At 36.6% G+C, this 19,400-nt stretch overlaps 1 protein-coding gene across 1 annotated transcript in view; it reads left to right on the top strand.

The window, feature by feature from the left end:
• The window catches only part of MGAT4C (MGAT4 family member C), a 302,588-nt gene extending 289,432 nt beyond the window's left edge, over positions 1 to 13,156 (top strand). Inside the window, exons 5-7 of the mRNA XM_085046081.1 lie at positions 4,143 to 4,296; positions 8,745 to 8,892; positions 10,687 to 13,156. Coding sequence (XP_084902207.1) covers positions 4,156 to 4,296; positions 8,745 to 8,892; positions 10,687 to 11,843 — 1,446 coding nt within the window. The 5' untranslated portion in view covers positions 4,143 to 4,155 and the 3' untranslated portion in view covers positions 11,844 to 13,156. The remainder of the gene's footprint in view (positions 1 to 4,142; positions 4,297 to 8,744; positions 8,893 to 10,686) is intronic.
• The last annotated feature ends 6,244 nt before the right edge of the window (positions 13,157 to 19,400 follow it).

Genomic DNA, 19,400 nt, shown 5'->3' with positions numbered 1-19,400 from the left:
TAAAAATAATTCAGTTGCCATTTCTGACACCCATCAGTACCTTTGAAAATAAGCAACTTTCCTTGAGCTGCTGGGGCACAGCACTCAAGCAGACCAGAATATCATACAAAGGTGACCTTGTTGCTCCATCCCTGTACAGCTGTAGATAAAAGCAGATTCGCTGTACTGGTTAGGTAAGGTTAAGTCCTGAAATCGTGTTGGCATCCTTAAGGGTGTAGTAACATCATAGGGCCTTTTTCTGTTTCTGTTTATGGAGGAAACATGTCAGGAAAGTAAACAATGATCTCTGAAAGCAGGACAAAGCACAAATCCCTAGTATTATCAGAAAGTGATGAAGAATCAGAATGGATCAAATGTGAAATGGTTTACCACGGTGAGTGTGCATGCATGTGGCCTAGAGAAATTATTATAGGGATGGCAAAAAGTCTTTTCCTCTGAAAAGAGGAAAATAAGGAAAAAAGAGATCTTGCTTCATATATTTTTTTTTTACCTTTTGGGAACAGCCATTATGAGATTCAGACTGAAATTTGCTTTAAAATTTTAACAGACATAAATTTAAATATTTTAATTTAATTTTTTGGTTTCAAGTACTTGGCTTATTAACAACAGACTCTTTCAGGATGATCATTTGGGATTTACATTTTTTAAAAAACTGTTAAAATTCTTCTGAGTGTTGCAAATTCAGCAAGACAAAACCTCACATTCTGTGAAAATCAATTATTGACTTTTACACAGCTTTCACACCTTTGTAGATCCTATGAAGAACAGCCTCTACACACTGTAAAGGTTTGTCATTGCATTTTTTAGCTCACCACCTCTTCACTGTGTATCATTTTAGAAAGTTAAAGGAATTATAACTTCACATTACCATGTAAAACTGCACATGCATGTCTAATAGCAATGCATACATGTACATAGGGATTTGTGGTCTTACAAGATCACTCTGAAGAGACTGAGGAAACCAATACATCTCTCTTAGAAAGGAAGATTTATAATTCGTGCATGTTTATTAATTACTATGTTTAACTGCTTAATGCCAGATTTATGAAACAAATTGCATTTATACTATCCTGATAGCTACTTAATTGTGCATGAATAATGAAGGCATAAAATCTTCAAGCAAAGCTGTGCCTTCAGAATTGAATTATGAGTTGAAGGTTTTTTTTTTCAATATCAAAGTCAAAGATTTTTAGTAATGGTGAATATTCACTTCAAATGGTGCTAAAGAACATCAGGGGTCTCACTGTGGGAAGTTCTGAGACTGTTTTTTAAAAGATGACTGACATTACCTGGGGAAAAAAAAAAAAAAAGGTGAGGTTTACTTTTCTTTTCTGTGCAAATTTCACTGGTGCAGAGTTCCACAATGCATACCACAGATTGGGTACAGAAATGCCAGAGGAAGCCGCTCTAGGAAGATATAAGCTATTCTGCATGTACATATGTACGACCCTGGGCGCGTTCTCAGCCCAAGGCTCACAGGATGAAGATGTCAAGCAGCACCTGCAGACGAGCTGGCTGGGGGGACTGTGTTGAGGAGCAGCTTGGGGCTGGCAAGGGCGAGCCAGCGCTGCCACCTGGTGTCACAGCGGTGCCAGAGCCTCCTCCGTGACAGCAGCCACCGGGGAGCTCCCTGCTTGGGCAGCCCTTCCCTTCAATGGCTTTACTTGGTAGGACCTACACAAAGGTCTGATGAGCAAAAACTCATCACTGGCACGACGTTGTGCTTTCAGCTGTTCCCATCTGTCAAACAGTGATGTAACAGCTTCGAGTGAAACCAGCACAAGCAATGCAGGTGTTCCCTGAGTGGTGACTGTAGCGTGCTCTCCTCTTTCTGTACAGCAGCTTTAGCCATGGCAGTCCTATGCTACTCTAGCCTCATCTATGTAATTACTGCTATTTTTATTCCTAATCTGACATAGGAATGATCTAAAACAGTATGACCAGCAAATATAGTTCTGAGCCCCTTCCTCACCCTTGGGGACTTCAGACGGACTGCCCAGAGCAAAGATAGGGAACCTGCATAACACCACAGTCCTGGCAGCAAATATGGCACATTCATCCATCATGTGACTGAAAAAAACACATTTATTTATTCCCAAAAAAAAAAAAAACCAAACAAAAAAAAAAAACAATCCATATGTAATACACTGATCATCACTGCAAGTGCCCTAACCCAGACTACCTGCATTTCAATAATCAGGATAGGTAATGCCACTATCTGAGAAATGTCAGTATTTAATCCATCCAGTGATCAATCTTCTGATAGGTTTTTAAAAGAGTGTACCAGTTTGAAAATCAATAATTGTACTGTGAGAAAAAGAAAGGAGGGGGCAGGGGAGGAGGGGGTGTAGCACAGCCTTTTCTAAAACAGGGGCAACCTTTCATTTCCACTACAACCTGCTGGAAGCCACAGGCAACTAGAAACCACTGTGCTGTCACAGGGAGTCACAGGGTGATAGGGAGGGCTACAGTTTGGAAATTCGTGTCCCTAACAGCTCCTTCCTGAGGTTTTATTTTCAATATCCTTAGATATTAAGAGAAAGAAAATCCTTGATGTAAGTTAAAAAAATATCTACCCTGGGCTTTTTCAGCTTCAGAATAATCAGGTTTCTGTAATTCAGCCCACACCAAGTAAAGATAGACAAAAATCTATATTGTTACTGATTCTTTTTTTTTCTCTGTGCAACCTGTAAATTGGTTTTATTCTCAACATAGTGAATTTAAAAGCATTTTGTGTACCACCAGCCTCCATTTACTGCAGTTCATTTTGAATCTGTGGATTCCTTGCAGTTAAACATTTGCATTACTAATATTTGATATATTTATCTCTCAGTTCTCTAGAGTCTAATGGACTCATATTTTATACTGTTAAATATATTTATTCAGTTTGGCAAAACAAATATATATTGAATTTTGTGCTTGGTAGGCTTTTTGTTATTAGGACAGAAAATTTTCCATATGACATGGCAAATCATTTATATAACTCCTAATTTGACCTATTTTGTATCAGTGTAGGTGTGCAACATGTTCAAAAATGAAGGCATATAAGTGCAGGTTTTAACCATTGTGTGTGTACTCCTTTTGCTACTTCACGCAGGCTAGCTTCAAAGCTTCCGTTTGTATATAACTTCTAGATATTAAATTCCATTGAACATCATGAATTGTTATGGAAAATAGTCAAAATATGAGTAAGAACTTAAATAATAATATTATAATCTACTGTTTTGCTAATTATCCCTCAAGGGCTAAGCAGTGAGATCTGTAGTTTATGGCCAAATCTTGTTCAAACACATGTAGTCCAACACCAGTTAGAGCTATGATTTGGTGGACAAGAACAGCATTAATCTTGTTTTAAAGAGCAAAATTATCAAAATAAATATGCAACACTGTGATATGATCAGATATTTCTGTTACTTACATTACTGATCTTTAACAGAAGTACTGAATGCCTTCATGATGTCTGTACCTTATTTGATTTATCTAATTGGGTCAGTAAAGATTTCCCAATACTCTGCTTAGATGTGTCTGGTCCAAGTTAGACACCTACCTTTCTTTTGAAGATGGAAATGACATGTCCACTGGGAGTTTTTCCATCCTAGTATAGAGGCCAAAGGCTAAGGGATGTTGCACAGTCTTGCTACTGGTTTTCACTTCAGACAAGGTACCTTACTTATGCCTGGAAGCTCTGGTATACAGAGTTCTTCCATTGGCTCGCAACAACACTGAGTCATGCAATAATTTCGTCCTTACCTGTTGGCCTGACCTGTCTTTGGGAGGAGACACAGGTACATAGAAAAGCAATGCACAGCATCATCTCCAGCCACTGAGCTGGGATCTGACAGTTAACCATGGGAAACTAAACTGTTGATGCACTCCTGCCACAGTGACATGAGAAGCCCATTCTAAAATGGTGTGAGAGCGGGTATGTGTTCTTTCTTTACTGACACAAAAAAAAAGGAAATTTAATTTATAGTTCAAATTGTATATTAAATTGGAAGATGACAATGATTAAATGAAATAAATTCTACTTGAGAATGCAATTATGTGTGTTTGAAGGGATTTGATATATTTGCAGGTAAGTTGAGTTGTTATCATGCTTATCAGGCGGACCGTTCTTGTAATACCGTGTTTTTCTTTCCGAGGTGACACTACTGCATGCAGTTCTTCACGAGACACAACTTGAAACATTTTGATAAAATGAGATGCTTGCGGAAACGATCAGCAGTGTCTTTCTTAGGAATCCTTGTCATTTGCTTGCTGTTCATGAACTTGTACATTGAAGATGGTTATGTTTTGGTAAGTTGGTAAGAAGTGATCCTCAAAAAACTAAACAAGATATCTCCCTAGTAAAACAGAAAATTTCATTATTCCTTCAATTTCTCATGTTGGTGTACCATTAACAGTGAAGTATCTTCCAAATGTGTCATATATGATGAAACCATCTTAATAGATATTGCAGACAGAGTGTGACAGTAAGACCCTAAGAGTCCTTTTCACAGAATATGTCACTGTTTATTGGAAGTGTGCGAGATAATGAATGTAGCAAAACGAAGATATCTCCATCACATGTCCTTTGAGTCAAAATACCCTCTGTATTTTCCATATTTCTGGATTTCCCTTAATTTTAACGTTGAAGATAAACTACATCTGAATTATGTGTGAGCTGGGAGCTCCTTTTTCAGTACACACTGCAAATCTCACCTCTGAATACTGCATTAAATGCTTTTGTAGAAATAAAATTATAAAACAAAACTTTTGCCAATTCCATCTCCTTTAAGCTCTTTGCATAAATAAATTCTTTTTATTGGGTTTATTTTGTGGTTTTCTGACTTTCTGTAACTCAGATTAACTCAGTCTGATGGGTTTAGTGCTACAGCATTAACAATTAGTCATAAATTAAATCTAATGTAAATTTATTCTTTTGAAAAAAAAAAGGAAATATTTATGTTAGGAATTTTGATAAATAAGCTACCAAAACCATAACAGTTTATATGTTACCTAGAGGTGTTTCAGTGCTGAATGCCAAGTGAGCCCTGGAGACTTGATTAATGGATTGAATTTCCAGATCTTTGGAGACTGGACTGGGCCCAGTAGAAGAACATGGTGGCTTAAGAACTGGATCTTGCCAATAGTAAAATGACTACACTGAATTTTTTGTATTGTGGTATGATGAGATCTGTCTGTATCTGGAATTAAACTGGGACAGTACGGCCTTTCCAATATTCTGAAAGGTGAAATGTGATCTCATTTGCATCTGAAAAAGAACATAATAGTATGACAAAAAGTGCATTACACAAGTATAAAGTCCTTACAGTATTTATCAGAACCATATATACATTCCTAATTATTTTAATTTAAAATGTAATTATAAAATTACTTATAACAGCATTATAAATATTTACAATATCAATATTATGCTAGTACTTTTCTCAGCCATTGAAAAGATAACCCATGCTTGTAGCATATTACTACATTACAGACATATTACTTTCTCTAGGACTAAGGTTTTGCACTGTCCTTTTTTTTTTAGCATTTCAGGTTATGATTAAATTTGACCTGGTTTATCACATTTTTTTTTCCTAGTGGTATTTTCCCTAATGTTTCTTCTCTGTTCACTAATTGCTTCAAAGTCCCCCAGATGTTTCTGAAAGTGCTTTTATTATCACTGCTAATGGTGTTCCTCTTGGCTTGTTTTTGAAATCTTTTCCTGTCCTATTTGCCAGCTCCCCAGATGGCTCCATGTCTTATTCTTAATTTGCTCTTTTTCTCCCCTTTTTTATAAATTCGCTCTCTTTCATTGCTTCTCTCATCACAGTTCTGGCATGTTTGCATTCATGTAGCTCTCAGCCAAGTCTCTTGCCAAGTCTCCTGAGAGTTCTTCCAGATCTCTTGATACCTTTATGGTCCATCAAGTGTTTTTCAAGTGTGTTAGGCTGTTGACTCTTTAGCTTATTTATTTAGTTTTATTTCCAACTTTCCTGACCTTGTCTGACAGCTCCAAACACACCACGTCTGGTGTGTTTTCTCTGCTGAGGTAAAAGATGAGCAATTTCAGTGTTTGTAGTGAGGAGAGATATACTTGGGGAAAGCTTTTGAGGACAGCAGGCTAACCAGTTTCCCTCAGGGAATGAGAATCTGAAAGTCCTCAGAGCCTCAAAGGCTCTCTGAATTGCAGCCAATCTCCTGCTGGACTGTCTCCAAAAGGCAACTGGGAGAAGGAAGACAACTGACCCAGAGTTCCCCTTCCCTGTCTCAGGCAGCAAGGCGATGTGGGGCTGGTGTCTCTGGCACCAGATGTAAGACAAGTGGTCTTTTTCAAAATGTTAGAATATTAAAATGAGATTCATTTTGGCAAGTCTTAAGAAGGGAGAAGAGAATCTTTCTGGTTTTTCTCAAAGAGAAAGTCCAGTGAATCCCTTCACTGCTTCCTGAAGGGCATTTTCTGCAGAAATAGAAAGGGCCCATGTGGCAAAATAGCTGAAGTATATTGGGTGGAAGGTATGCAGTGCTGATGGGTGTGTATTGGAAAAGCAGTTTAAGTTGCTTCATCTGCAGTATGTGAGTTGCAATTGATCAAGTCCTTTGAAGACATACTTAGCTCATATATACCAGATATCACAATAGATGGGGGGTTTTATGCCCATTCAGAGTTGTAAGTGAACTGTAAGTGAAGCATGTGTTCTGCACTCTGCTGCGAATACTGATCACTGTTTTGGGCACTGTGCAAAGAATAGCACTATAGTAGTTGACACAGCATCCTTAGCAGAGAAGAATATCTTCATAAAGTGTGGAGAGCTCTGGCACTTCATCCTATGGCCCCGACATGAAACTCCCATGCACCAACAAACACTGGAATGTAAGTCAGATCAGTTAACAGATGAAAGCCAAGACCATTATTGTAAAAGCTAGAGAAGAAAACCAAGGAGAGTTAATCAAGTACCTCAGGTACACTGGCATCTACACTGCAGTCAGAGATAGAAGAAACAGATTTTAATCTTTTGAAAAAAATTCAAATTTCAGTTTATCACATCATTCAACAAAGGAATGAAATAGCAACTATTAAAAAGAAATTTTAGCTGCAAAAGGCATTTATTAAAGAGGGGAAAAAAGGGAATTTTTTTGTGGCCAGTTTAAATATTTTACTTGTTAAAATCAAAACATTTTCTTCTGACGTTGTCTATTTCTAAACATTTAATGTAGCAAAACCCAGCAGAATAAGTTTCCATTCCAAAACCTTATGAGACAAGGAATTTTGGTGCTCCATTCTGGAACCCATGACAAAATGATTTGATATTAAAGAAAGGGTTTTAATAAAAATTTTTTGGACCAGCCTTTTTTTTTTCCATCTGACATTTTTCACAGAAAATCTCCTGAAGCTTTGGTGTATTTTCTTCCTAGATCACTGAGTTACATTTTAATCTTGAATCTGATCAAACTTCCTCTCATAATTTATGAACAAATGCAAAGTGGCACAGAAGCACTAGAGAGAAATTACTCAAGAGACACTGCAGATCAAGAGAGCATGACAGTGCAGGTAGATGCTGCTGGATGTCTGCCAAAGATTTTTACTAAGCTCAGAAGTGGATTATTTACTACTTCTATGCAAAAAAAACAATGAACTTTAAATGAATGTAAGATCAGTTTACAGAAGTATTTCTTTGTGCTATAAAATATATCTTTGACACATTTTTTAATGTTTATGCCATTAAATATGAGTGCTGTTTACTGTTTCTGTGGTTGCTCTTGTTAGCAGCAGTACTATCACTGCATAACACTCCCATTTAATGGCAGATCAGGAAGTTTCAGTGCATTAACGTACTGCATAAATTAGAAGAAATTGTCTCATTCATACATGTACCTATCATCAGACTAAAATCAAATCAGGTAAATTAAATAAGCATTTCTACTTTTAAATTCAGTCTCATGACCTGTTGGATATTTTCTCTTTTCTTAAGGACTGAGGAACAGATTTTCCCTTAGGCCCAAGAGACCTTATGGATAGAGCACTACTGATGAAACGACTCTTTCCCTTTTGTGCCTTTACAATGACTAGGGAAGCCTCTTGGAAGAAAAAGACTGAAAAAGGAGGCAGGAAGGGGAGGCATGGTGATACATGTACCTTTTGACTATGCCACCAAAAAGTGTTCACCAAATTCAGAGAAACCTGCGCTGTCTGAATGATCACATGCATTTATTCGTATCACAAACCTGAGTTGAAGCTACACAGAAAAATGGCAAAATGAGCCAGATGCCAGGATCTAGATTTGTCTTTCACTTGCAGCAGGTTTGATGTCGTTTTTAATCACAGAAGACATTTTTAAAAAATCTCTCCTTCTTCCACATCTGTGAAAATTATCTTATCTGTTGCTGACTGTTTTGTTATCCTTGTTTTGAATGCCACAGCATTTTTTTGCCAATAATTTAATGTTTGCTACCTGTCCAGCGTTTTTGTATAAAGAATTTTTTTCTTTTCCTGTTACTGTAATCTGAAGGTTTATGGTAGATTTTTTCTAGCCAAAAATGATATTCAGTAATTTTTGTTGGTTTGCAGGGGTTTTTTTGTTTGTTTTAGTTTTTTGTTTATTTTTAAATTAGGTGACCTCTACATACTTTCACAAAAGCTAACACCGAAAACGTTATTCTTGGAAACCTGCCTGTCTGTGTTTCCTCTCTAGCTTGCATTCACAAATATGTTTCTCTCTGTCTCTCTCCCTTTTCTATTCTTTTCATTTTCTTACTAATAGGAAGGGGACAAGCAGTTAATCAGAGAAACAGCCACGCACCAGCTCAACCCAGAGCGTTATGTTCACAGTTTTAAAGATTTGTCTAATTTCTCAGGATCTATAAACATTTCCTATCGCTACCTAGCTGGCACACCTTTGCCAAGGAAAAGTAAGTAAATACAATTTGCATGTTATGAAATGAGGTAATTTTAAAAGGGGTTTAAATCCATCTAGTACCTGTGGAATTTCTAGGCAAGAGGGGCTGAGTTAAGCAGTGACAATCTCAGGAGAGTTAGAGGGACAGCTGTCATAGGCCGTTCTTGAGTGGCTGCTAGTCCAGCCCTAGCAGTGACTGCCCCACAGCCTGATTACCTTCTGACCACCTGCCTGACTTGTAGGTATCCTTCAGGCAGCCCCTGGATGGTCTGTGTGAGCACACTTCTGCAGATGATTCAGAGAGCAGAAGCAGGGCACATTCTGGTGGTGTTCTGCAATCACGCTCTGAGACCATACTGTCAATGTCTGTATAACTTGTAAATCCAACCTTAAATATGCTTGGCATCACATAAATAAATCCTTCAGGTCCACTATTCTCCCTGCCAAGCAGCTTCAAATGGACCTCCTTGCTCCTTTAGCTGTGCTAACAAGGGAGCTGAGCTGTGCTATTATCAGGAGAGTAAAGGAGGATTCTTCTCCCAGCCATCTGCAGATTGACTATTTAGTTATTCTTATTTCAGACATGGTTCAAGACTTTCCTCTAAAAGTGAAATATGCCCATACCTAGACTTTAGACTGGTGTCCTTTGGGTTCCAAATCAATCATTTCACATACATAAACAAGGCTCTGAAGTCCAAGCCTAGAAGGTAAAATAAAATAATATGTGAGTTGTAGAAAGCTATAAAGTTTGTTCAAATTAGGTTTGAGAAATTTGGGGCTCTGTAGGCAGTGTAAATGACTTCTGGGGGTTGTACTTCACTGTACAACTGCATTTTGAGCAGACTAAAGCCTCGAGGGAAACCCTGAATCACTATCAAAACAGTTTTTTACAAACTACTGTATTTTAAGAAAGTTGAGGTAGGTTCAACTTAAGTACACCCTCTCAGTTACAAAGTCTTAACATTTTTTACATCAGAAGTTAGAAAAGTAGATATATTAGCAAATAGATGAAGAAAAGTCTTGATTTGGAATGATGGTAAAAATGCAGTGGCAGTGACTACAAAAAAGCAGAGAGAAAAATTCTTTCCTTCGGAGATACATCTCTTGTCTACAAAGAATGTAACAGCTTTAAAAATTATTTGTACAAGCAAGGAGAGAAGTTCTCTTTTACTTTAAAATAATATCTAAATTGCATCTTGCAAGAGGGTGTTCCCTGTAAAATGGTCAATGAATCCTGATAGAGAGTTAGAAGAAAAACTACTAGCAACAAAAAACAAGACAAATTCACCTAAAAATGAACACACTGAGAAAAAAAAATCCATGTGAAATTCATAAAACTGAAGTTATGCATAGATGTAACTAGACTTTTAGGGGGCTTAAAATGTTAAAAGTGCTGCATTTGGTAGTTCCCTGCTTTAAAAATATGGTGTGAATAATCCCCTCATAATCCCCTTTCTTTTAGCAGATTTTATAGCCTTGTCATTGTCTGTCTGGTTTTGTCTACAAGGCATAAGTGTACACATCACTTTGACGTTTCTCCACAATGTGCTGCTCCTTGCAGTAAACAAGTGAATGTTTAACACAAGAGTCTCCATTTGTCTCTTTGCTTGCAATATCATACTTCTCTATGAAAAGTCAATAAAGGTCCTTTATTGCATGAAACTTCATAAGTTCACATACCAAATTTCTCAGTCTTCGCCATTCATGAGGTTTCTATAATATAAACACAGCTCTGGAAAATATCTTTGTGATGAAATTGTTTCCAATATCAGATACTCAGTTTTTGTTTGAATTTTTTTTTGTACAGGGTATCTTACAATTGGACTATCCTCTGTAAAACGGAAGAAGGGAAACTACTTGCTTGAGACCATCAAGTCCATATTTGAGCAGTCAAGCTATGAGGAACTCAAAGAAATTGCAGTGGTAGTACAGCTGGCAGATTTTGACTCAGCTTGGTGCGAAGGGATGGTCCAGGATATTTCACAGAAATTTGCACATCATATAATTGCGGGCAGATTAATAGTTATCCACGTCCCTGAGGATTACTATCCTGTACTGGATGGCCTTAAGAGAAATTACAATGACCCAGAGGACCGTGTGAAGTTTCGATCAAAACAAAATGTAGACTATGCTTTCCTTCTAAACTTTTGTGCTAATCTTTCTGAGTATTATGTGATGCTAGAAGATGATGTTCGCTGCTCAAAGAATTTTTTGACTGCTGTTAAGAAAGTAATTACCTCACGAGAAGGATCTTACTGGGTGACTTTGGAATTCTCCAAGCTGGGCTACATCGGAAAGCTTTATCACTCTCATGACCTACCACGCCTGGCCCATTTTCTGTTGATGTTTTACCAAGAAATGCCTTGTGACTGGCTGCTCATCCACTTTCGTGGGCTGTTAGCTCAAAAGGAAGTGATTCGTTTTAAGCCATCTCTGTTCCAGCACATGGGATACTACTCATCTTACAAAGGAGCTGAGAATAAGTTAAAGGATGATGATTTTGAAGAGGAATCATTTGATATCCCTGACAACCCACCTGCAAACTTGCACACCAATATGAATGTATTTGAAAACTATGAGGCAAGCAAGGCTTACAGCAGCATTGATGAGTACTTCTGGGGCAAAGCTCCTTCTACTGGGGACTTCTATGGGATTGTATTTGAAAAGCCCATTAAAATCAGTAAAATTAAAGTTGTCACTGGAACTGAAGATCGGCAAAATGACATTTTACATCATGGGGCCCTGGAAGTAGGTGAAAAGATTGTAGGCAGTAAAAAGGGGAGACAATGTACCACTTACTTGAGACTAGGGGAATTTAAAAATGGGAATTTTGAAATAACAGATGTAGAGCACAAAGTTCTGTTTGATATTAACTGCATGAGAATACTTGTCACTAAAAGTCAAAAAGAATGGCTAATCATTAGGAGCATTAGCGTCTGGACTTCTCAAACACCAAATCAATAAAGCAAGGCCACCTGAGGAGGTACAGAGTGCATACAATCAACTGGGTCACAACTGGTGCCATTCCCCAGAAAAATAGACACTTCCAGCTCTTCACTAGAGACACAGAAAATCTGGGGAAATCACAAAACAAGTAAAGCAATTTATTTTTTACCGTTTTGGTCAGGCAATATATAAACATTTATTTGTTGAAAATTTAAAATTTTATAGGAAACAAAAAGATCTCAAACCTCTCTTGACATCTTTAAACTCTTTTCTACTATTATTTCTCTGTAAGAGAGACCTTGTGGACTATACAGAACAAAAAAAACCCCATCTTATAATTGCCAAAAGGTTTAAATCAATGACCACTTTGTTGTGAAAAGAAATTGGATTGCACCTTATGCACATAAAAATTTAAAATCTTATGGTAGTATGCATTTGTACTGTAGTTGGTAATGTGTTTCTTTTACAGGCAGTTGTGATAAGGAAATCTGTCCTGAAACTGGCAGTTTACTTCTGAGCACTGTAAGAAAATAATGTGGCTAGTCATTGCAACTCCTTGTCAAAAGGGAATGTATAAAATTATAAATCTGACAATTATGTAAAAAATAGATAATTGCATCTGTTATTCTGTCTCAACAAATATCCTTTGTTCTTTTTCCTGGGTCCTTTCCCTGAAATGAGCACTACTTGGATTCTATTACTTAAGGGACCAATTTTCTCTCCTTGTTCAAAATGCCTCACACTAAGCAAGCCTTCTGCTTGAATACCAATGTCACTATCAAACCCAGGTACCTCACGCGCAGCACTGTTCTCTTAGACAGGCTTCTTAACAGATCTCAGCTTCAACATTTTCTGTTCCTTCATGATATGGAAAAGTGCCCTGAGAAATTTGCACATAGCTGAATACTACAGTATGCTTTCCAAGGATTATCATACCTTCCATAGCTACATGTCCAGTTCATGTGTGATACAAATGCAAAGTGTACTGGGTTTACCAGTTGGGGGTGAATGTAATCTCTGGTTTGTCCTGGGTGATCTGTAGTCAATAGAAGAGACACAAAAAGAAGAATCCTTATTCAATGAGAGATTAATATGTTTCTGAATCAGTTTTTGTGGGGGTGTTTTGGTCTTGGGTCTTTAAAAGTTTTATTATTCTCATTGTGTTAGTCTTGTAGACATCTTCCCACTGTCTCTGGTTATTTCCTACAAGCATATTTTGTCTGGCTTTAGACAATAAGAAGGAAAGTTCCCCAAGTCCATAAGACTTCAGTGTTAGCTCTGGGCTTCTAGTGCATCACACAGGGAGGCTCTATATCATATGATTTATACTATATGCATGCATTTAGATCAACAGAATCTGTGGAGTTTTTCCTCTAAGGAATTCCCTAGATTATCTCAGTAGACACACTAAGAAATAAATGAGTAGCAAGTGTGACAGAGATGAACATTGTATCTCATGAATACTATGGTTATCATCTGATTGCTTTTATGGGTTTCAGTTAAACCTGGAAGGCAAGAATTAAATTTCAAGAATGTTTGCAATGACAAAGAGTGAACGAGCTACTGGATGAGTACATATGAACCTGATATGGCTACTTCAGAAGTAGAAATTATTTTTTAAATCTACACAAAACATCAATGCAATTGCTTTTCCTGGTTCATAAATCTGGGTAAATTCAGGTCCTGGTTTGGAAAATCACCCAATACAGAGGTAAGATACATTGTCAAATAAATCTTCTGGTGTATCCTTCTACATAATTCAGAAAAACATCCTTTTCCCGCAGAAAGTCTTTGTTTCTTTGTTCCTTAACATGCACCTAAATCTCTGTTTTCCATATACATATCTTCAATTAAACAGATTAAGTGTCATGCATGCTCAACTTGAAAAGGAAAATAAAACCCTTTAAAAATACTTTAAAAAATACATGCTAATCTTAAATTATTATAAATAGTTATGAAAGACTTTAAATATTGATATTCCATGTTTCTAAAATAATTAGTTGGCAATTAGTTATTAGTCAATCCCCATTTTTTTTAAATAAGCTATTTTTTCCTTTCATAGAATCACAGAATGGTTTGGGTTTGAAAGGACCTTAAAGATCATCTAGTTCCGAGATCCCTGCTATGGACAGGGACATCTTCCACTAGACCATGTTGCACAGAGCCCCATCCACACTAGTATGGAATACCTCCAGGGATGGAGCATCCACAGCTCCTCTGGGCAACCTGTTCCAGTGCCTCATTGTCATCACAGTAAAATGTTTCTTCCCAATATCAATTCTAAACTTGCTCTCCTTCGGCTTCAAGCCGTTCCCCCTTGTCCTGTCCCTACATTCTCTTGTACAAAGTCCCTCTCCAGCTCTCTTTTAGGCTCCCTTTAGTACAGGAAGGTGCTCTAAGGTCTCCATGGAGCCTTCTTTTCTGCAGCTGAGCAACCCCAACTGTCTCAGCCCTCCCTGATAGCAGACGTGCTCCAGCCCTCTGATCAATCTTTTTAGCTCTCCTCTGCACTCACTTGATCATTTGAACATTAACTTGTAGTTCATTAACTTTCCTTGATCCTTTGAAATGAGGGCCAAAACAAACATTACTAAGTAAACCAGGAACCTTTAGTTTTGTACAGAAATGCAGTATGTCTGAAGCAATGTTCTAAATTAGAATTGAAAATCCACTCAGTTCCAAGATTTCAAACACTCTTATAATCAAAACCGTAGAGAATGTGAATGGCTAGTACAAATTACATGCTCTCAACATAAGCCTTAGTAATTTAAATGGTATTTTTTAATTAAAAGCCAAACAAAACTGCTTTCCTTTTCAAAATAACACTAGTAATGAGTCTCATCCTTGGCATAATGTCTTAGCAGTGAGATCTCTCATCTGGTTGTTACCAGTCTTGGGAGATCAAACCCACCAATTCCCTCAGAGAAAGCTTTTCTTGGCTGTGGATACTGGTAAGTGCTAAGAACGAGAGGCATGCATCCTTCTTACTGTTGAGTTTGAGCTGAATTGGAAGAAATAAACAACAATACATTTATTCCAAGAAAGGTTAGAGCACAACTGGGAAAGCTTATGTTTTGAGCACTCACTGTTGTCTTTCAGGTGTTTTTCAATGCCTCCCAGAATAATCTTCCTGACATTACCAGGCACTGAAGTGAACTGATGGGCCCATAGTTTCCACAAATACTGAAAATACTGCGCTGTGGTCTGGACAGTGATGGATCTGTTCTTAACTTACACACATATATTGTTCCTATTACCATTGTTTTGGATTCTTCATTGTATGAGTAGGGAATTATTGGAAAGTAAAATGCTGTTTACTGGAAATTAAAAGAAGAAATGAACCCTTAGTTTGCTGCAGAATAAACAAATCCAGGACATGACAATTTTCAGGAAAACCAGGTTTAGAATATTTAAGATAACTACTATGATAAGGGTAATTCACTAAGGTGCTATACCAATGTGATATCTTTAGATCAATCTTCTAACATGGTGCTCTGTTTTGCTCTCTGCTCAGTATTCTCTTATGTTAGACACTAATGTTCTCTTTTATAAAAGGACATTGGAAACTTGTTCATTATTGAATTATTAAAAGTTAAATAAAGAGAAAACTATGACACCTTAGAGAAGATTTCATTCTGGAAACTTATTAAAGTAAGAAAACCCATAATTAACTGTCTTATAAACCGCAGATGACAACAGCTTTCATTGTGAAGCATTTCAGAGAATCTGATGGAAATTTTATTATTTATTGCTCTCTGGTTAAATTTGCAGTTCTGTTAGACTACATTTAGATAAGTATTAAATTTTGAGTAGCAAATCATGTATCATGAGTTCTAGCAGTGTCATATCCTCAAATGATAAAGTATAATTGTTTGTAAAGACAAGTGGAAAATACAGATGTATTATAATGAAAGCAAATTATATTATTTTCATGTTGTATGGTATATACAAAGACATATTAATTGGAGCATCTCCACAATTCCATCAGCTTTTCAGATAAAGCGAAACAAGGGTTTTAATATTTTTTTTCAGTCCTTAGTCCTTGGAGATGAAAATTAGAAAATTTCTACTCCCTCTGATTGAAGCTGTATTGACCTATATATTGTAGAAAACTGAAATGGTGATTTTGCAAAATAATGGCATATATGCATATATAAAAATATGTGTCTTTTTAATTTTAATTTTAGCCATCCTGGAAGACTGAAATGAAGATATTCTCCAAATAGATGTATTTTGGTATCTTCAGATGGCATTTTCCAATATCTTGCCTCTTTTACTAGTTTTATGACAGCAAATACATTCTGTGTCACCTTAGGTATTTATGCCCTTTAGCAGAACAGTCATGTAAACCGAGGCTGCTTTTGTTGTAAAAGAAGAGAAATAGGAGCATGCCCAAGTCATCTCAGTGTACAGCCCTTGTCTATGATCTGACTCCTTCTACTCATGATGTTGGGAGGCCATGCAAGAGGTTTGTCCTGCAAGTTAATCTCCTAGATATAGAGATAGAGGAGATCTATTTTTGTATGATTACATATAATACATATAAATCTAGAGAAAACCATATGATCCATAGTAACTTTTACAGATAATTTCCTATCAGCAGCACCATTCTTCCCAGAAGGGATGTTCAGTATATTCCTCATAAATACTATCTTGCAATGAGAAAAATTTTTTGAGCTTTAAAAAAAGGAATATGAATCTCCACCTCGATCTAAAGAATTATTTATCACATGTTAGTTTAACAATGAAATTAAGTACAGAGAAAGATTCATTTCAATAACATTCCCATAGTAGTAGTTTGCTGTTAAATTGGCATGAAATTGAGTTGGCATCTGGGCAGATACTAGACTATTTTTCAGCCACATTTCTAGATCTTTTTCAACTGTCATACTACCAGTTCTCAAATAAAATTCCACTTTGCTCTGATAGTTGTAAAAAGGTTCTTAAAATTCCATGTAGAACTTGAAAGTACTTTAAGTAGGATTATATTGCTAATTAAACCCTTTGCCAGCCCTTTGCAGGGCTTATGTAAGAGTTTCCCATTTAACAAGTACAGCTGAACATCAAAAGCTGCTGTTCATTGCCTCTGCTCAGACAGTTAAATAGCTGCCTTCCTTCTTTCTTGCTATTTACCCATTAATGTTGGGTTTACTTTTGGCACAGTCAAGTCTGGAGCAACAATTTCAGGTATTCTGGTTCTTTTTCTTTATTATACCTTGCACCACTAAGAGCAGAGATCTAAAGGTGTAAGTTAAACCCTTACACCAGCCTTTGCTGATACTGAAAATCCCTTGCTGTGTGCTGATGCCACCTGGGATATTTCTGTTCATTTGCAACTTTAGAGTATATTCTATTTTCATGTTACATTTTCACCAGCACACACAGCCATTCCATTTTCTCTCTTTAATTTCAATACTGAATAAATGAACATCATCTTGGGTGAATATTGCCAAACCTCTTTCACCTCCATTCAGGAAACTGGGACAGTTACCGTCATTTATTTCTCAGAATTACTTCCTGCATTTGGCCATTGCTCACTATATTTCAATGCCACATCTGCTGAGAAGACAATAAGCATGCTTTAATGAGACACCTTTTAAGAGAGAAGTACTAATTCTTTTCTTTTTTTGCCATATAACTCTAAGAGCGCACTATCTGATTGTGTCAAAATTATATGTATACCATTTCACCACCATGAAAATCTTGTAAAGCAAACAGGTTTTGTTAATCACTCCTGCAAATGGTTCCTGGCAGCAGTCTGGCTCTGCATTTGCAAAATGAGCCAGGTTTCTCTCTTCCATAGAGCTGAATAGCAACTTTCAAGGAAGGGGAAAAAAAAAATCCCAAACAGGTCTTCTCTCTAGTGGTTGTCTGCTACCTTTCAAAGATGCAATTTCTTTCCTGTGTTTCCTCTCTACTCCCCCTCAAAACTGTGTATTAAAATTGACATGAGGTCCTCCTTCTTCCCAATATTTCAACTCACTCCCATCTTAACCCTCATGGTTGTTTTTTTTTTTTTTCTTTTTGCTTTTTTTTTGGAAAGGTGTAGTTTTAGTTTATGCAGAAATTCTTAACATTTGGGGAAAACATGACAACACAGCCAACAAATTTTTTCAAAGGTCCGTATTTATTTTTTTAAGCATTCAAAGTGTGACATGCAATATGTTCACTCCAAGTGGAAAATATGTTTACTCAAGCATATTTGTGTTAACTGCTTCTCACATAAAAACAAACAAAGAAAAAAGTCAAGAAAGGCTTTTTAGGTAAGTGTGGCATGTGTGTACATAAGTGCATTAATAAAAATATTGCAAACCCCCATATCTACAGCTGTCTTCTGTACCAAAGACTTTAAGCTCTCTCACTAAGGAGAGAAACCAGTGTCAGAAATAGTTTGGACATTAGCTTTTGTACAGCTAATCTTTCTTCTGATACTAAGCCAAATCCATAGAATATAATCACTTGGATTAGATCACTTGCCAAATTGTTTTGTAAACAGATGTTACTTTTCTTGAATATTGTTTATAATGAATATATTTACCTTGTCCACAAACTATTGATAATATTTTTCTTGTTTTGTTCTATTTGAAAGCTCTTTTTTCCTGTTTTAAACTGAAGAAATATATTTGTTCTATTCAATAGCTTTAGCATAAACATTATAGAATAAGGGAATAGGAGTCATAAGTGTAATTTGGTGTGAAATTGAAATCAACTGTTTTCCTAAGATCATATTTCATAAAAGTATAAGTATAAAAGTATATTTAAGCATTTATCTGTTTTAAAGAAATATAGAATATCTTTGTTTCAGGACTCTGTGAGAAAAGAAGTGCCCATCTAAGACCATATTACTGGAAAAATTCTTTTTCCCAAACTTTCATTTCTTCAGTTCTGCTTCACGGTTAGATCCCCAATAGGTTTGTATGCATTTAGTTAATCAACATTTACTTTTTTATGCTTAATAAAGATTGAACATCTATCTTGCTGTCCTAAAGGGAAAATATTGTAAAATTCTGGTTAATGTCTCTCATTGTTTTGATAATTTGTGGCTAATACTAGTTTTTGTTTATTTATCTTCGTAGACGTAGATATCCTGAGGAGTGAAAGGGGAAAAAATTGGTTGCATTTCTGCATCACCTATTTCTGTCATCACCTTCTTAATATCCAGACTTTGCTACTCACTTGCTCACTGCAGGCCCATGCTCATGCAGTGAAAACACAAATAAACAGGAAGGCATTTTAAGCAATAAGTTTCTGGTACAGAAGGGAGCATGAGAGAGAGTTAGAAGTTGTCTTAGCTATTTAAAGTTCAGTACAAGGAAAGCTAAAGAACATTTTCTTCTGCTGCCCTGTCTTTTGACTGTGACATTTCTTCCATTTCATGTTCCTGTGTGGATATGTGATCTGAAGCTCACCGCACTCAGTTGGAACTTTTCTATTAATTTTGCACTTCTTCGCTGCTCCACTTCAGCTGTAAATCTTCTGTCATGTCAGCCAGCTTGCTTTCTGGTCGAGCTACACCGTGTGGTGTCAATGTACCCTCTAGCTGTCTGTGTAGCTTTAAATCTGGGATAAATTACT

Source organism: Lichenostomus cassidix, chromosome 1Aa (assembly GCF_008360975.1).
Source record: "Lichenostomus cassidix isolate B80296 chromosome 1Aa, HeHo_3.0, whole genome shotgun sequence".
Lineage (NCBI taxonomy): Eukaryota > Metazoa > Chordata > Aves > Passeriformes > Meliphagidae > Lichenostomus > Lichenostomus cassidix.
Note: the sequence above shows the minus strand (reverse complement) of the source record. Positions and strands in the feature narration are given on the sequence as shown.